At 35.1% G+C, this 20,524-nt stretch overlaps 1 protein-coding gene across 3 annotated transcripts in view; it reads left to right on the plus strand.

The window, feature by feature from the left end:
* GRID2 (glutamate ionotropic receptor delta type subunit 2) overlaps window positions 1-20,524 on the plus strand; it is a 1,526,424-nt gene that overhangs the window by 1,127,331 nt on the left and 378,569 nt on the right. For all 3 annotated transcript variants that reach the window (XM_070452150.1, XM_070452151.1, XM_070452149.1), the window contains exon 10: window positions 4,842-5,039. In XM_070452150.1, the coding sequence (XP_070308251.1) occupies window positions 4,842-5,039 (198 nt within the window). The remainder of the gene's footprint in view (window positions 1-4,841; window positions 5,040-20,524) is intronic.

The raw sequence follows: 20,524 nt of genomic DNA on the forward strand, positions 1-20,524 counted from the left end.
GAATCTATTTGTCATTTCCACTGTATAATTTTAAGGGGTTTGATTTAGGTTATACCTGAATGGTCTAATGGTTTTCCCTACACTTTCATATTAAGTCTGAATTTGGCAATGAGTTCATGGTCTGAGATTTTTTCTAGATTTGGGCTGCTATAGACAATACTGCTATAAAGATTCTTGGGGATATATGTTTGTGCCCTACATTCTGTAGTGTTCATATTCAGAGTGAAGTTGCTAGGACATAGCTGTCCATATCTTCATACTAGGCAATTTCTTATGTAGCACTCAAAATCAGGCAGAGTTAACTTGCATGTAAGTATTTTCAGTCTCTACTAGGTATGTCAAAATGTTTTTCAAAGTGTTTGCACCAATTTAAACATCCCTCAAAAGTCATGTTAGCTCCTATTTCTTCATATCCTTCACACTATTTGGGATTATCATACTAATTTTGTCATATTTCTTTCTGTTTCTCATCCCTACCCCTCCCTTCTTTTTTGATTTTTTGTTTGTTTATCCCTTTATACCCTGGATATTAAATTCTAATCTGTAACAGGTCACTAATTCTCTATTCATCTGTTTCCAATTATGCTGATAAACTAAGTCATTTAGTTACTTACTTTGGTCATTGTCTAGTCTAACTCTTAAATTTCTGTTTAGTTCTTTTTAATTTTTACAATGACACTTTCTTTAGTTTTGTATTTCCTGCCAAAAGATTTCTCCTATTTCCTTAAAAATAGTAAACACAATTTTTATAGTATGCATTTGAAAATTTCAGCATTTAACTTCTTTAAAGGATGTTTTTGTTATATATTATTTCTGCTGCTTCTATATATGAAATAGAATTTCCTTTTACATAATTAGAGAAGGGAATGGCCAACCCACTCTAGTAATTCTTGCCTGGAGAATTCCATGGACAGAGGAGCCAGGCAGGCCTCAGTCCATGAGCTCGCAGAAATCAGACACGACTGAGTGACTAACACTTTACATAATATCTTTAACTTTTGCTTGGACGGAATATTCAACCAATTGTTTGAAGGGACAATGTAAGAATTAAAATGAAAATACTTTCTTCCCAGAGGATTTTTTTTTCTGTCAGGAATCTAGAGTCTATCAGTCTCACACCAACTTAACTTGCTTTAAAATATGAAACAAATTATGGTATCTTGTGTTTTAATCTACTCACTGAAAATTTTGAGGTTCAAAGAGATGAAGTTGAAGTAAGATGCATTATGACAATGCCTTTGTCTTCTGTACATTATTGTGTGATTTTGAGTTGAAACTTTTGTTTCTAATTTTTCTTATCTGTTAAAATAAAGCATGCCTGTAACCCCCAACATAGTAATTTTCCTTTTTTGTTAATATCTATTTGGCAAGGTCAAGTCTTAGTTGTGGCAAGTGGAATCTTAGACCTTTAGTTGTGGCATACAGAATCTAGTTCCCTGACCAGGGATCCAACCTTAGCCCCCTGCATTGGGAGCATGGAGCCTTAGCCACTGGACCACTATGAATTTCCCTATTTCCATTATTTTTACAGTTTCCTTTGTATTGCTCTGGTCTTCTGTTCGTGCCAGTCATGGTGTGTGATACTTAAGTTTTGCTTTATGTTTTTTGAGTACATAACTTTCCCAATAGCAGGTTATAATTGTTTTGAAGATGGTGTCCATGACTTTTAACCAATATCTCTCACTATATTGAGTGTAGTAATTTGGTTCAATAACTGCTTAATGCATGTTAAATGGATGACTCAATGAGTAAATAAATTTTGGAAATAGGTACATAGATAAAAGTGATTAAACCAAACTCAGTATTACTTGCCATAGAGAAGGAGCAAATATCTTATCTATTATCGGTCCCAGAGTTTCAGTCGAATTTCTGTTGCTATGTTTACTTGTCCACTATATTGGCTGATTGTCCTCATAAAACACAACTGGTCTTAGGTAGGATTTATGCATAGCAATCCCAATGTGTAATAGAGCTTAAAAACAAAGCTTAAGAACATTGATCTAGAGGATAGTGATAAAATGTAATAAAGTTTATTTAGGATGTAAAATTAAAAAGCGTGTTCATCAATAATTCATCAACTCTCTTTAAAAAACCCTTAGTGTAATCATTTTTATTCTGTATCTTTAATCATTTGTAGCTGATGTTGCTAGGAACAGATTTTGACAACAGACTTCTGAAAGGGATCCATTTGCCTAGGGATTTACTTATAAAGTTGCAATTAAAAATATTTTCTAGGGGTAAATTCAGCATACTAAGCAAATATGACACAACTTAGCATATTAAACAATTGTTCTAAAGATATGTTAATAGAATTGAAAAGAATCACTATTTCATATGAAAGCATACATTGGGGTATTATTTTTGCCACATAGAGCAGTTAGCTTTGCATTATAATTAGTCCTCTTAATTTTCCGAATGTCACCCTAAAGACTTGTTTTCAATTTCCTGGTGATTAAATTGCTGCTGAACCTAAGAGATTTGTTAGATTTTAAGTCCATGGATAAATAAAGAATATATATGGTCAAAATTATTGGTAGAGGACCAATAAAGTATTTTATGAAGCATCTTTTCATTAGATTGTCGATGGATAGATGTTCAAAATATAACAATGAATGAGATGTGTATAAGGAAATAAGTAAATGCTCTCTGTGCCAGCATGCATAACATAATATAAATAATCAATGCCCAATTAATTCTAGAATTTCCTAATCTTACTTTCATGCTCTCTGAATATGATCTTTATTTTGGAATTTCTTTGAACTATTCTGAATGATTTTGTGACTTCAGGTCACAGATGCATTGTGCAATGCATTATCATTAACTAGGTCTGTGTTTTGTCCAAACAACCAAATGAACAGTGATAAACACTGCTATGTTAGCTGGAAGTTTTCATTTAGAATCAAGAAAATGTTCTGTATTTTATGCATAGTATTAAAGGATTTGTTGGATTTTTACTTTTTATTTAGTTGATATCATTTAGATTAAACAAGTCAGAATTGTTAAAAATTTTCATTCATTCTCAAAGTTTCCAACCTATTGATACATATCAATCTATCTTTGTTCATTAGCATCAAATACTGGTAAAACCGAAAAAAATATCTGGAGCTTAACAACAATAAGAAATTGAGGTTTTCTTTCTTTCTTTTTTTTTTTACATTTTAGAGCAGTAGAGAGTCAGTGAGAATCTTCTATAGCATTTCAAATGTCAAGGACATGCATTTCTGTATTATTTCTCTATTATGTGTGAGCTAAGATAGTTACCAGAGCTTCCAGCTGTTATGTGTTCATTCCAGCTGTAGAAGAAGTAGAAAGGACACAAGAGTTGCGCCAACCACCCTGGTTACCTCACACTTTTCAGAACTAGTCACATGGTCTCACTTTGCCTAAAGGGAGATTGTGGATTGTCTATATTCTCAACTGCTGATTTGAAAATAGATATGTATAATCAATGAAGAACAATTAATTGTTCCTACTACTGGGGAACAAATAGCAGTCATCTCCTTCATCTAACTGCTCATTTACTGATTTATTTTGCTCTAAGATAAGTTATAAACAGTTAAACAAGACCATTTCTTTAATAAAAAAGTATCAGCAATTTGGAAAACCAAGATTTTTTGAAAATTACAAATACCACAATGTCAACATAGTTATGGATGAGCATTGTGGTCTCCTGGGTATCTAAAGTGAAATAGGATATCTAAATGATTATTTACTTTATTTTCATTATTTTTAAAAAGGCATTACTGAAGCAAAATTAAGCTCTCTTGCCTCTGGACAATATAAAAACTTATGATAATATTTATGGAGAACTGAATGTTATGGTGGACAATATTCCTATCATAGATGCAGTTGATTTTATAAGGCACTGACTTAGTGTCTTTGAGTAAGAGCCAAAAGCCAAGTATTATTTTACAAATCAATGAAGGCTATTTTGTGAATCTTTAAGGTTACAATCCTTAGGTATTCTGACTTAGACAGAGGATAAATTTTAACCTGCCCACAGGACTAGGTAGATATATACACTGTGGATGGTTATCTGTAAATATTACTGTTGCTGAAAGTTTTCTGAACAAGTTTAGGAAATTAAGAAATAGGTTATCTAATTTTCTGTAGTCTGCCAGCATGTGTCAGACCAGTTTAGGGCTCATAACACCGTGCTCTAGAAAGTGAAAGGGGATCATTTGTTAACTGTAACAGCACAACAATGCAAAAAGATGAAAGGTAGAAATGGAAACCAATTTGCTAAATTTACTAAATTACACAGATTACCAAGAAAGTAAGTGAATTTCTCATAACAGTAGTGGAGAAACTACTTTTGCAATGAAATGGGTGTTTCTATCCAAGTTTCAAAATTACTTAGCAAATAATTCCCAATGTGATATTATAAATTTTAACTAAATTATAAATTCTTAGAATTTTTGTATCTTCTCAAAACAATTTGTGTCTATTATATCTCTTAAAATATTTTTTATGTATTTTTACAAATATAGAGGACAGAAACAATAAATTCATGGTTTCTTAAATATAATTATTATTGTTGATGTATCTTAGGTTCATCCTAAAATGGCAAGAGAAATGAATTTATGGTTCCTGAAGTTTTGTAATCACTTGCATCTAATTTTTTGATATGGTAATAATTAAATGAGAGATGACAAGAAACTGGGTGATTAAACATTGTTTGATAAAATGATGCATTAGTAACACATAAGTTTTATTTCAAAGTTATTCTCTCACAGTATGAAATCAATTTTAGACTGTAAGCTGAATTCTTTGAAGAATTAATCTTTGCTTTAAAGGAGCAGTATAGATTGACACCAATGATTTCTTTTAATTCCATATAGGAAGAACCTTTTGTAATGGTGTCTGAAAATGTCCTGGGTAAGCCGAAAAAATACCAAGGCTTCTCCATTGATGTTCTGGATGCCTTATCCAACTACCTGGGTTTTAACTATGAAATTTATGTTGCACCGGATCACAAGTATGGAAGTCCACAAGAAGATGGAACATGGAATGGCTTGGTAGGAGAACTAGTGTTTAAGGTAAGCATTTGTTTGTTTATCACATATCTAAAGTTGACTATAACCCTTGGAAGCTAATCTCATTTAAAGTAAGTGTAAGGCAAGGCCTTAGGTGGTTGAATGCAAGTCTCAGCCAATACTATTTCATGAACTTTGTGGAAAGAAAAATTGATGACAATACAAACCTAAATTTCAAAATATGTCCTATAATAGAAAAATATTTAGAGCAAGGATTTACCTTTACCAAAGTTATACTCCAAACATATTATCACTGTTTGGTACATGACGAAGTCACGATGCCTTTTCCAATACAATTCATGTCAGTGTGTTCTTTTAAAACACAAGTTCAAGAAATAAATAAGATTCTGATCACTTAGGAACTGATCATTTCATTTTTGGATCTAAATAAGGTAAATCTACTTTTACTTATATTTTTCTCCTTGTTCCTGCAAGTGTTTTAAATTTCCTCATTACTTTATCCCTGTTCCTGTCATTTTTTGCTTCCTTTTTGGAAGCTCTATTACTAAGTGCACCACATTTTAAAATATTATGCTTTCCTAATGAGTTAAATAGTCATATTTAGGTCTATAAATTACTATTTGATTTCTCTGTATTTCATTTTTCCCTCTGTTCCTTCATTTCTGGCCTTCCTTTGGGTTAGCTGATTTTTTGGGTGTTTGATTTTATTTCCCTTTTAGCTTCTTATTTGTATTTATTTGATTTTTATTTGTTTGTCTGTGGTTAGTCTATGGGCATTCTTAACTTATCACACTTTATATAGTTTAAAATCATATCATTTCTCATTTAAAAATAATAAATGTACAGCAAAATAATACCGTTTGTACTCACCGTAGCCTTTGTGTTATTGTGGTTATATATTTATATTTGATGAACTCCAAAGTAAAATTTTATACTTTTTATTTAAACAATCAATTGACTTTCAAAAGTGTAAAGGGAAGGGAAACAATGTCTAATATTTTAACTATTTTTCTACTATTTCTGGGGCATTTTATTCCTTTCTATACATCTGAGCTTCTAACTGGTATCACTTACTTCAACTGGAAGAAATTCCCTTTAGAATATCTTGAAGTCCAGTCCTACAAGTGACATATACTCTTTACATTAGCTTACCTTAAAATTTCTTTGTTTACCCTCATTCTTGAATAATATTATTAGCATATAACAAACTCTGAGTTGACAGGATTATTTTCGCTAGGTACTTTTTGTCTTAGTGTTTTCAAATATTTCAAGTAGTGACCCTGCTAATTTTATGTTTGGCAAGAGCACTGAGTCTCAGAACACAATCACTTATAATCAAAATATCTTTTTCTTTATACTTTTTTATTGTCTGAGAATAATATTATAGGTGAAATATTATTATTCCTAAAATCAAGGCTGGTGATTTTAAAGCAAGAGTAACTTTTTATTTCAAAAATCAAAGCAAAATTGTCATTCAATAATTATTCATACAATAATAAATGGTTTCATTATTTTGCAATAACATTGATACATAACATGGTTAACATACATACATAATGTAGTTATGTATCAATGTTTACAACATAATATAAATAGTTTCAAGTTTACAACATAGTGCTTTGATGTATGGATATATTGCAAAATGATTACCACAAGAAGTCTAGTTAGCATTCACTACCGTACATATTTTTTTAAATGTTCATGACTTTAAATATTTCAGTCTACTGTCTTTTGCCAAATATTGTTTCTGATGAGAAGTTAGCCATCATTTGTACTTTGCTCCTTTCTTATAGTGGAGGGGTGGTCATCCCTGAGGTCTTTTTCATTTTATTATGATATTTTACTCTCTGAACTTTAGATTAGTTAATATATCTTGATGTGCGTTCAGGTTATTGATTCTTATTTTGCCATCTCCAATTTCCATTAAGTTCATTCAGTAGCTTTTTTATTCTAGATAGCTAGAATTATTCTCATGCTTGTGTTGGTTAGAAGTCAACCAGTGATTTGAGGGAAGCTTATACATAGATTATGGGGCTTCTTTCTCTGTGGCTCCCTCCTTAATGTGAGTCTGTTTTGATTTCTGGACAGTCTGGATACCTCAAGCACTGCCCTCTGACACAGCAAGCTAATAAGATTCTTCTGACTTTTTGCATGAGCTCTAACTACCCTCTATTGCCTAAATGAGGTGTGTTCTCAGTGAATGAGCTCTAGAAAAAAGGCACTATCCCCAAGCAGTTACTGTCTTTAAAGGGTTGAAGAGCCTACAGTTTATGCCTGTTTTTGACTGATACACAATCTATTCAATCTGTGGGTTTTTTTTAAAATTTGACCTAGAATTATCATTATTCTTTGTTGGGTTAACCCAATTAAAAAATATTCCCTTATTACCAGAACTGGAATTATTTATAAAAGTTTTCAAAAAACTAAAGGATCTAGCTAAGTTGTTTCCAAGAGATGTAGAAGAGAAACAAATAAAAGGTGTTGAAGGCAGTGGTATGAAAAGTAATAAATTTGTTTTTCATATTCTTTAAAACTTGAAAAATAGTATCAGTTTATTTAATAAACCCTTTACATATGTAATTTTATTTGTAAAAGGTTAATATAAGGATTATAATAGGAAAACAGGAGTCATCAATCCTCACCGCTTGTATTAAATCTGTGACTTGTCTTATGTTCCTTACTATAAACACAAAACAAGCATCCTATCTTTCTATTTTTGAGGAGTCCTGCCTGAACTGAACCCAAATAAATTATATTAAAATAAATATAAAGAAAAGGAAGAAACATTATACAAGTTTTTTCTGTGTATATAGTAGATAAAAATCTGTAAGAGGTATCTTAGTGGACAAGTAATAGTAAACTTCACTTACTGTTAATAAATGCTAGTTAAAAGTAATAAGCATTAAAATTAGTCTGATGTTGCTGCTGTTTTTAATTTGGTCGTATGCTTACTCCTGTTAGTTAAATTTTTGAGACTTACCTCCTCACCTATGAAATGAGGGATACAAGTGTTTTAGTGGCAATATCTCATTCAACTAAAATCTTCTAGAATCATTTTAAGACTTAATTACATAAAAATCACACACAGCAATAGTATGATGTTCTTCATCAGTTCAGTCGCTCAGTCATGTCCAACTCTTTGCGACCCCATGGACTGCAGCTCTCCAGGCTTCCCTGTCCATCACTAACTCCCAGAGCTTGCTCAAACTCATGTCCATCGAGTTGGTGATGCCCTCCAGCAGTCCCATTCTCTGTTGTCCCCTTCTCCTCCTGCTTTCCATCTTTCCCAGCATCAGGGTCTTTTCCAATGATTCAGTTCTTCGCATCAGATGTTCTTCATAATAATTTGTTTTTATCTGCATGTAAGAACATATTATTATATGATAATATAAAGATCAGCAGGGTCCTTTCACAAAGCAAAAATTCAGGTTTAAAAAAGCTGACTGACAAATGTGTGTTTTTTTAGCTGGAAAAACTATAAATGTATTTACTGCAATTAGAACTACTAACCTAATCTGTCGGATCATAGACTTTCAAGGGACTTGTGATCCATGCTGTTACTGTGTACTTTTACTTAGATGCCCCCCACCCCACGCCCTGGTGGCTCAGAGGGTAAAGAAACTGTCTGCAATGCCGGAGACCTGGGTTCAATCCCTGGGTCAGGAAGATCCCCTGGAGGAGGAAATGGCAACCCACTCCAGTATTCTTGCCTGGAGAATCCCATGGACAGAGGAGCCTGGTGGGCTACAGTCCATGGGGTCACAAAGAGACAGACACGACTGAGTGACTAACACTATTTACTGCAATTAGATTTTCACTTCCTTCAAAAAGATATTTAGCCATTCTGACTTGGGCTTTAAGAAATACTTGTTAAACAGGTAAAAAAGGAGAAGCCTACGTAAGAGTTAGCGGGAACAGGTGGTGAGATGGGAAGAAAACTGAGAGTGGTACAGGAAGAGAACATTTTCACGAGAGGACAGTCAGCATTACAGGATGACTGCGATAATGTTATACTGAGGGTTCACAGAGTTCTCTTTAACTGTCTTCTATTACCAGCAGAGAAGTATGCTCTAATTTTAAGCAACTTAAAAATGACAATTCAAATACACAAATAGTCATGCAGTAAAAATATCATAAAGTAATTTAGATTAGTCAAGACTCATCATATTAAAATTTTATCTGGCTTATACACACATCATATTAAAATTTTATCAGGTTTATTTACCCCTGTAGAGCAAAATATCACTATTGAATTGGCATAGTGATGTATGACAGAGCTCCAGAAAAGTGAGCTTATTATTGCTATATATATTTTTACTAGTGTAGGCTTTTTTTCATGGATCTAAGTATGTTTTAAATAACAGTAAATACGGCCATTGAATACCTCTCTACATGACATAAGACATGAAATTAACAAGGTTGTCTGCCTTCCTAAGGTGAAACCAAAATTAAAAGAATATTTTCTAGGGTCTTTGTCATGATGATTATGGAAAAATACATTAAAAATGATCCAGAGAGGGAACATGGGAAATTTCTGAGTTCATATGATTGTTCAACAGTGATTTCCAAGGCTGACACTGAGACATCAGGTTGGGATGATCTCATGTTAAAGGGACTTTCCACTATAACAGAATGTCAGGAATCATGTATGTACATAATCAAGTACATACATAATTCTTAAACTGGAAAGTACCACCAGGGAGAGCAAGGAATTGCCTAAATGTACATATAGAATTGATTTAAAAACTGACAGTGTAGCAAAGTCTCCTCCATTCCTTATCTGCGCCACTACTTTTATAACTTTCTGCAGTTAATATGCTCTTAAAATTTATGAGAACACAGATCTAGCCAAAAGATGTTTCAATGTGAAATAGATAAATTAGAGATATGTTCTGTTCCGTATAGGAGTAATTGTTATGTGTGAGTTAATGTGACTGATAAATTATTTTCTCTGGTGTAAAAGAACAAAAGTGAGAAGAGCACAGAGACCTTGATACTATAGAAAATAACAAGTATATCAAGTTTAGGATGGAAGTACAAAAAATTAAGAAAACAATGAAGTTATGAGTTATGAGTTAGCTGTGTATTCTAGTTTTTAGTTCTTTGTTTTAGGTAGCATTTTTAAGCCTAATGAATCAATATATTGTGTACTAAGGTAATGATAACTCAATCCAAAAGAAATATTTTACACCTGAAACATTATGGCCACAGGTTGTTCAACAGAGATTGAATTTGAATATATACTTTTTGTACAAAGGTATAATTTGGTAAGCAAACAAAAACACTTTTAAGCATGCCTTTATTTTATATTTGGATAAAAATGTTGTGAATGTGGAATATAAACATAGTTCAAAGATGACATGATATAAATATCCCCATCTGTTTGAGAAAAGTGGGGTTCAAATCACTATAATATTTAGATTCTAATGTGTACATTTTAAAGAATGATTTTGACAACTTTATTTTACTTTATCAGTATTTACAACACAACTCATATAAGTTAGGAAAATAGGAACCACTCTTGGAATTTCAAAGAGGAGAGATTTAATCACAGGGATTGATCACAAAGTCATGGGAAGGAATGAAAACACAAAAGAGAAGATGTAAAATGCAAGTATCAGGAGCTGGTAATGCTCCAGTTGACTGTGTGTCTCCCAAAGAGGTACCAGAGAAGGCAATGGCACCCCACTCCAGTGCTCTCGCCTGGAAAATCCCATGGATGGAGGAGCCTGGTGGGCTGCAGTCCATGGGGTCGCGAAGAGTCGGACACAACTGAGCGACTTCACTTTCACTTTTCACTTTCATACATTGGAAAAGGAAATGGCAAGCCACTCCAGTGTTCTTGCCTGGAGAATCCCAGGGACGGGGGAGCCTGATTGGCTGCCATCCATGTGGTTGTGCAGAGTCAGACATGACTGAAGTGACTTAGCAGCAGCAGCAGCGAAGAGGTACCCCTCAACCAGGGCTGGAATTGCCAAAACAATGCTGCCCAAGCAGTGAAGATGAAAACATCCATAATCAAGGTTGAGATATACTGGATGAACTCAGCAAGGAAATTTAGTGAGATAAAAGAAAACTTAAAATGTTCAAGGAAGTTTGGTCATGAGTTGGGAGATAGAACTGGATAAAATTTTGGGAAAAGTAATCGGAATATGAATATGAGGTTGAAAAACAGGTTAAGTCTAAGTGAAGACATGAAAGAACTAGTAGAATGGAAAGAGGTTACCAGAGACTGAAGTATAGAAGTTCTAGGGATGGAATGTATTAACAGAAGCTGACCTTGTGGGTCACAGTAGAGATATTATAGGAGACAAAAGAAATTGGAGTTTAAGTTCAGTTAAATGGCTCCCAATTGGGCAAGATAGGGTGAAACAAATGGGTGAACCACAGGGGATTTTTAGGGCCATGAAACGATTCTATATGGTACTGTAATGGTGAATACATGACACCATGTGTTTATCAAGACCCATAAAAGAGTGAACCCTGATATAAACTGTAGATTTTAGTTAATAATAATGTATCAATATTGGTTCATCAGTTGCTACAAATGTACCATACTGATGAAAGATGTTAGGAAAAATTATAGTGGGGAATGGACAAGTGGCAGACCAGAGAAGGTATATGGGAACTTTTTGTATTTTATGCTCAATTTTTCTGCAAAAATAATATTTTTTGAAAAAATAAATGGCCCCAAATGATTATTGTAAGGGGCATCTATGTTGATACTGAAATCTGTTAGAAAGTTGCATAAGAAGAAAATATTGTGAAGTCTGTCTGGTAGAGATGATAAGACAAGTCCCCCTCAGGAGCACATATGTAACTGGCAAAACACAACAAAAGGAAAGTAGCATGCATCTCACTAATGAAGAACAGAAATCAGGTCCCCACATGTCTAAAAAAATTGGCAAAATTTCTTGGCCTCTAGCATATCATGAAAGTGATAGAAGCAAATTCTCACTCTGCTGAAACTCAGGCATGTGTTTCTGTTCAAGTCATCCTCAGCTCTCCATCTTTTTCCATGCTCCCTGTGTTCATCCCCATCCATACCTCTCTGATCCTGCACATGGCTACGGCTATAGAAGGTCATGAACTTGGCGGACTGAATTCATTTCAGTGTCCTACTAGCTAATGTCATCAACAGAGCCTTCACTGATTCTCCATTGTCCTTTAATTTATTAGGTATTGATTTTTTTTTTAAATTTCAGTCTCCACAGTGGTTGTTTCAAACATTTTCTATATTTTTCGAGTCTCTCCTCCTAGTCCTACTTTCCATTATTGGCATTTCTCATTTCTAGTTGTTAAAACTCAGGGTTTACTCGAAGACTAGGTGAATCTAGTGTGAGTCCTTGTTTCTTACTCTCCAACCTCAACGTCCTTCTCCCTCTTCTCTGGTCCTTAGCGGCAACACAGACTGGATTGAAACAGACATCAGTTGTGAACGCGAGGAACACAGTTACCCGCCTTGTGAGCCTCAGAGAGTCTTTAACCTCTTTGAATTGCAGTCTCCACATCTGCAAGATAAAACTATTGTGAATATTAGCCTAGCAAATGAATTCAGGATTGCTTTGCAGGGAAGACAAATAGGTTTCATCTTATCTGCTGGCTCTGATAGATGGGTGAAATCTTCATCAGGTTTCATGATAAAAAGAAAAAAAAATATATATATATATATACACGTTCAACATATATTTTGAATGTGGACTGGTGGGATTTGCTGATAGACTATATAGGAAAGAGCAAAGAGAACGAGCAAAGTTAATGATATCTTCTTACTCAAAAGCTTTATTTCTGATATTTTAGCTACAGCAGCAGTAAAAGGCTTCATTTGTTCCCATTTTCCCACCTCTTTCCACTCTTAACTGCCCTCAGTATATTTTGAACACAGCAGCCAGAGTGATCAGTCACTCCTCTGCTGAAAGCCATTTGATAGCCTTCCAATCCCAAGAGTAAAAACTGTCCTTAAAATTCTCTGCATACTCTGCCCAGCGAACTTTCTTTGGAATCCCATCTCTTTTCCTCCCTCACCACACTCCAGGCCCACAGACTTCCTCACTCTCACACTTGCGGAACTTGACTTTTTGTACTTCTCTCCCATCTTCCTAGATTACTCTGCCCCGTATCTTTCTCTCCACCTCATTTTCCCAGTCTCTGCTAAAAAGTTATTAGCGAGGCCTTCCATAGCCACCCCGTAAACAGCTACTACCTATTCCCTTATCTTGCGTTCTTGTTCTAACACATACCATCTTACTATATCTTCTGGTTCATCTATCTTCCACTACTAAAATGTAACCTTACTTGGGGCAACTATTTTGTACATTTGGTTTCCTGCTGAAAGTTAGTATCTAGAAAGAGGTGACCAAAAAGAATGAACAGCAGTCAAGGGACATTTTAAGACATACATTAGATAATAACACTTCTGTAAAATTGTTCAATGACATCTCATGGTTCATTAATAAAGTTAACCAACCTCCCAAAGCCTGCTAAGTTTGGCCTTATTTAAAAGAAGTTTCTATCTTTATTACCAGGTTAAACTTTGGGCTTCTGTTCCTATCACTTTAAGCTTATTGTCCATTGACTATATAGCTTGCTGTATTTGGTCACAACCACTCAGTATAATTGAATTGAGACTGGACCCTTTACTGGCATAGGAAAACTAAGGAAGGAAATATTTGGCAGAGGGTGGGGAATGTGGGATCAATAGTAACATTTTGGAAAGAGTAACAGTAACTAACACTGTAAAATAACCAGATGCTATTCCAAAGCTTTATGAGTACTGACTCCTTAAATCCTCCTAACAATTCTATGAAATAGATACAACCTTTGTTCCTATTACACAGATAAGATTCTAAGCACCTTGTCCGAGGTCACATAGCACCAGGACAAGAGCTTAAGATATTTGACTTCAGAGCCCAACCCCTTAACCACTGTGGATATGCCCTTGGAGTAATCCAAACAGAAAATGGAATAAGTATTTGATATATGCGTCTAGCGTCCTATAGGACTCTGGGGTGATCAGATACACCTGAGGCTAATCAGCATAGAGTGAAATTTAAATTTCCTCTCCGTCTTTCTTTACTTTCCTTTTATGTCTTTAGTTTCCATCACATCTTTTCTTCCCAACTGCTTATAAACTGATTCAGGAATTCTTTATCTTAAAAATAACCTTTCTGGTTTTTTCTCTGCTAGATTAATTAGATGTTGTTGGTTGCAAATGGCAGTCCAAGTGAAGTGAAAAGATAATCTAATAGTTCACAACCATGCAGGGATGAGATCCAGACTCGTGTCCTCAGGCCTTGAAAATGCTGTCTCTACATCTCAGTTCTGCTTTCCATTGTGTTGTCGCAGTCCTCAGGCACGCTCTCCTTCTCAGGCAGCAAAGTGACTTCAGCAGGTCCAGACTTAGATTTCATCCTCCTTTCCATCTCATTGTGAACATAGATTCTTTTCACCATCAAAACCTCAATTTTACACGCAGTTCTAGCACTGAGATGGCTGGGAGGAAGCCATGTTCTCGGTCAGGCCTGTGCCATGCACCCACGTCAGTAGGGGGAGCTCAATGGACACTACTCAGATGAAGCAAGGGAAAATGCTGATTCCCCAGGAAAGCAGCCATGTTGTTATCAGAGGGTGGAAAAATGGATACCAGAAAGAAAAAAGGTATCTTTCAGAAACATAAAAATAATGGAATAAGTGATGTGGAAACTATCAATAGTTACATGTATACAAAAATTTAAATTATCAATAAGTCAAAACCAATAATAACTAAATTAAATTACAAATGATAGGCTGGAAAATATTTGCAAAAGTATGATGTATTGTAATCCTCACTACTTCCCTCTACACTAAAAGTGTAAAATCTGTAAGAAAATACTTAGATCTCCATAGGTAAAGCTATAAAAGATATGAACTAGACTTTGAAAAGAAGAAACTGATAGATGATAGAAATCTAAAAGGAAATCTAATGTACTGGAGCAGGCAATTAATAAAGAAAAAAAATAAGGAAATAGATTACATAGGAATTTGTAGTACTTTTATAAGGAAAGAGCTAAAACTCTGGGTTATGTAACTTGGAACTCTTTTATATGCTGTGTTTTGTAATAAAAAATAGAATATCATTGTAACTAGAGCCACATATTTCAGTCAATGATATACTTGATGCAGTGACAAGACAGATGCCATAGAGAATGGAAAAAAAAAAATAGTTTAAAATTGACCAAAGAATAATTATTAGCACTTATGTATAGCTTACTATTGCCAAATCAATTGAACAAACTTTGCATGTATTAGCATTCCATACTCACAGCAACCTTTTGAGGTAAGTACTCCTATTATACCAGTAGTGTGGAGGATGAAACCAAGAGCTAAAGTGACTTGCCTATGGTCACTTAGCCAAGTTGTGGAGAATTCATGATTCAAACCCAGGCATTCTAGTCTAAGTTTGGTTTAAACGCATTTTAATAAACCAAGTCACAGACAGTGAGGAAGATCATTCTCAGAAACAACTCAACACAGGTTTTTTTGTTTTTTTTTTTTAAGATGTGCAAATTCAAAGAAGGTTCAGATGGAGTTTGGTTGGATATAGTTGAAGATCAAAAATAAGATTACATACATAGAAAAGGATTTGGGGAGTGACTAAAAACATTTGCATCTCTAAACGTCTCAAAAAAATCTCACTTTTCTCTCAAAAACCTGGCTTCATCTTTTACTTTTTTTTTTAAGAAAAATTAAAGCTCCTTAGAAAGGTATATGTTATTTTCTGCAGACTATGTCTCATTTTCCTACGTTTTATCACACTCCATGTAGGTCGCATTCAGCTTCCATCTGCTTTGGCTGTCCTCACTCACTTCATCTTCCTATAATTTCAACCCCAGCTAAACTCATGCTTTGATCATAAGGATTTCAAATCATTCCCATTTTTGATAACTCAGTCTTCTCAGTACATGTTTTTCACTTCTTTTCAAATGACCCTTTGGGGAGGAAAAAAAAAAAAAAAAAAATATATATATATATATATATATATATATAGAGAGAGAGAGAGAGAGAGAGAGAGGCTGATCTTTTCCTTTTCTTTCCATAGTCCCTATTTTGGAGACCAGAGAGTTGAGGTTATATTTACTTTGTATGCCAAGCAGAATGCCCTATATTCATCATTTCATTCCCCTCCTGTTTTTGAATGCATGGTATGTTCTGGGCACTGTGCCTAGCATCACAGACACAAAGGATTGGAAGACATTGGTCCTGCCTTCAAAGATCTCACAGTGTACACGGAAGACAAATGTGTAAATAAATCATTAAAACACAGTGCAATCAGTGCCATAGGGTAATGCATACGGGGTGCCATGGCAACCCAGGGGTGGAGTGGCAGCCTCTCTGGGGAGTTGAAAAGATTCACATAAGAAGAGAAAATCAAGCTAGGTTTTGAAGAGGAGTAGGAGTTTGAGGGCAACAATAGGGTTAATTATAAAAGCATGCTTGCCATGCTAAAGAGTTTGGACTGTATCATTTAGCCAGTGAAAATTATGAAAGGCTTTTACATAAGAGAAAAGTAAGATTTAATTTATGTTTAAGAAAGATAACTCAGGCTAAGGCCAAGGATGCATTCAAGTGAAGAAGGGAAAAGACAATGTCTTTTTCAACAATCTAGAGAGGAATTAAAGATGTCTAAACTAAAACAACAGCAATAGCTCCCAAAAGTGATTTTGAGAAAGCAGTCAATATTCCAAGAAAAACTGACTTGAACTTGATAAATTAGAGGAGAAGAGAAAGGAGGTGTTGAGACTTGGTGAGAAATTTAGCAGAGGAACATGAGCAGACGGACACTCAATGACAGAAATAGGGAATACAGAAGGAGGCCAGATTGGAAAAGGGCAGCAGAGATACAGAACTTGGCTGTAGACATTTTGATTTTAGGATGGCTGAAGAAGATCCAAATGGAATTGTCTAGGAAAGATAAGTAAATGCATCTGGAACCCATATGAATGATGCCTAGGGCAAAAAAGTTTAAGAAGTATAGGCCTTTTTCTCACCTCCATTATAAAAACTAAATGGGGAGTATTGAGTTAACATGAAGATGTGCACAAAATGGTTATTTAAGGTCCTAAGTGATTGTACTTGAGCTCGGATAAAGGAAGACAGTTATTATTGCTTTTGCTACCAAAAAAAAAAAAAAACAAAACACTGAAAGAAAGAGAGCGCTCACTCAGGAGGGGAGTTTAGAGAACCTGAGAATGTGGTGAGTTGCCCCCTTTCCCATCCATCCTGAAGAAGGGAGTCGTGGAGCCACCGGGAAGGCTTCAGGCATAAAGATAAGCCCATAGTTGGGTTTGTCTGTGTCACAGTACAAGTTGTGGGGACCACAATGGTTAACACCACTGTCATCTCCATTCTTTACGAAGTCAGGGTTGAGATGGCTCCTTCAGTCTGGAGAAGACAGAGGTGGTTAGCTAGGACAAAGGGCAAAAGCTGAAGAAGCCACCCCCTGGATCAGGAGAATGCAGTGGGTGGGAAACTATGTTTGTGGATGAAGAAGATTCTCCGTTGGGTGCCTGAAGATCATCACATATGTTCCATGGTTCATGCACACACACACAGATCCATATGTATTTCAATTCTGTCTTCCCATGACTAGAAACCAGCCTTGAAAATATCCGTATTCACTGATGAAACTTCACTCACCAAAGAACTTCTCACTCCACACACACCTACCCAGTGACAATGCTTATGAATCTTGCGAAATGAAAAGGTAGCTTTGGGGACCTTCCTGTGTGGTCCAGTGGCTAAGAATCTACCTTGCAATGTGAGGGATGTGAGTTTGATCCTTGGTTTGGGAATTAAGATCCCAAATGCCAGGGGGCAACTGAGCCCATGCACCACAAGTAGAGAATTTGTGAATCACTACAAAAGATCTTCCCTGACAAACAACTCAACTGAAACCTGATACAGCCAAATAAATAAATATTAAAAAAAAAAAAAGAAAAGGTAGCTTTGCAAAGTGAACCAGAATAAAATGTATAAAGAGAAAAGAAGTTCTCATAGAGACTTTAAATTAGACAATAACTAAATTTTAATTTTTAAATTATATTGAATATATATTAATGGACTTATTGAATATCCCAAAATATGTCAGCTATTCTCAGGCAAGAAGTTGAAAAAGTACATGTGGTCTTCAGAATGCATGTTTGTATGTCTGAACAGTGAATTTTCAAAAATAATCCAATATATATATACATATAGGATGGAGTGGAATCACAGATGTGGGAAATCACACAAGCTGAATGTGTGTAAGTAAAAGATAAAAAAATGGCCCAAAATACTTGTTGTTGATAAAGAAAGATTTTAACACTGATGAAGAAGAAGGATAAAAAGAGATCTGTGAGTGGAAATAAATTATGTAGATGCAAATGACTTAGTGAATGGTTGTAGAAGCAATTTTCTAAATTTGCAGGTGATATTTAATTGGCAGACATTGCAAGCAGTAAGGAGCAATTCAATCAGATAAAGGACTTGAATCATTAAGTACTTGGTCTAATAGATGGCAAGCACAGATAAGTGGTGAATAATCAGTCTTGAATCAGAACTAAAGAATAGAGAGTGAGTATTTGCCAAAGGGAACGATGCTGTCCAGAAATGGCTTTAAGGTTTCAAGAGAACTTGCAGGCAAGGACAAACAAAAACTCAGTAAAATATGTGTACAACTAAAAAGATTTGGTGGGTTATAGGATATAAATTAACAGACTACTGCATCAGTCAAGGCAAGGTGATATAAAGACTAGTGCTATGATGAAAAAAATCTCATAAATTGAGGATATATAAATCCTAAAGTCTACCGTTGGGTATTGAAATGCCATCTATTAGATTTTCATCTATCTCTGGTCATGGTTTAGGGATAAAATTAGTAAGTAAGATAACTTCCATGTATAAGAGACTGCAGCTTTGGGTGAGACCATTCTATCTTTTAAAGAGCATTTTACCCATGAAATTCCGTATGATTCTATGAACATAATCTTGGGGAATTCTGAGTTTTCTGTCTATAATTTGATAAATTTTATAATGGCAAGCATTACAAAAAGTCAAATTCCCCTGATTAAAAAACAAGCAAACATGTGAGCACCTACCAAGACTCAACTGTAATCAAGGGAGAAAGTGACTGCAGATGCTCCAGATACATGTGTGAGGACATCTAATGTATCTGTTATTAATTTTATATTTCATTTAATGCCACACAGAATTACTTGGAGAACAGCCATTATAGGTTCACTTCTCATAGAGACAAACTGTTTCTGGGAGCTAGTTCTTTCTCATTTAGAAAGAACACATTTCCCCACTGCAGAGCTCTTAAAAAATCTTTAAAGAGCAGTCTTAAGTGATTTCTAGCATGATTGAAAAGTCTACAGTAATGAAAATTAAAATTCATTCGATTTTGGTCATTATCCTTGGTTTGCATTTTACTGAAATGTGGATTTACAGTTTCGGCATTTCAGGTAGAGATTGCTTCTATATGCTCTGCTCTGTTCACAAACAGCCTTAAGATGACTTCTCAGAAAGTTAAAAAAAAAAATTCTCTGTACATGGTTAAAAGAGTCTTCTTTGAAGATGGTAGCATTCCTCTTGAGAACTGCACAAATACTAGTATTTTTAAATCTCTTTTAATGCTTCAGGATAATGCCTGAAACACTGCCATTTATAAATAACTTGTAGCTTGCTTCCCATTTGGCGTTCAGTAAGAATTTATTGGGACCTAATGTGTAGCCGGCATTGTGGGGAACCCATAAACTAAAGAACACAGACTTCTTGTTCTCTAAGAGCTAAGTAGCTTGGTAAGAATTAGAAGGGGGAGAGAGAGAGATCCAATACATATCCAACACTTTTCTTACTGTCCACGCTTCAACTTCTGATAAAGTCAGCCAGTCTCAAGGATTATTATCATCTATAAGTAGACAACTTTTAAATTTGTTTCTTCATCCCAGACATCTCACCTGAATTACAGACTTATAGTTCTCAGTGTATGCCTCTGTGCCCAGTCGCTCAGTCGTGTCTGACTCTTTGCCATCCCCATGGACTGTAGCCTGCCAGGCTCCTTTGTCTATGAAATTCTCCAGGCAAGAATACTGGAGTGGGTAGCCATTTCCTCCTTTAGGGAATCTTCTCAACTCAGGGACTGAACCCTTGTCTCTTATGTCTTCTGCATTAGCAGGTGGATTATTTACCACTCCACCACGTGGGAATGCCCACATTTCTTAGTACTACTCAGCATTTCCTCTTAATGTCTAATGGCCTCAAAGGTAATATGTTCAAAACTGATTTCCTGATTTCACCACCACCGAACACGCTCTGCCCACAGCCTTCCCTGGCATAGTGTATGGTTGTCATAGTGTATGTAAGCAAAATTCCAGTCTCCCAGTTAGTCAAAAATCTTTGAGTGATGCTTGACTTCTCTTTCCTCCATTATACCTCATACTCGGCATCAACAATTTTCTCTGGCCATAAATCTGTAGTAAACCCTATATGATCATTTCTTACTACTCCAC

The sequence above is a fragment of the Odocoileus virginianus genome, chromosome 21, assembly GCF_023699985.2.
Source record: "Odocoileus virginianus isolate 20LAN1187 ecotype Illinois chromosome 21, Ovbor_1.2, whole genome shotgun sequence".
In the NCBI taxonomy this organism is placed as follows: Eukaryota; Metazoa; Chordata; class Mammalia; order Artiodactyla; family Cervidae; genus Odocoileus; species Odocoileus virginianus.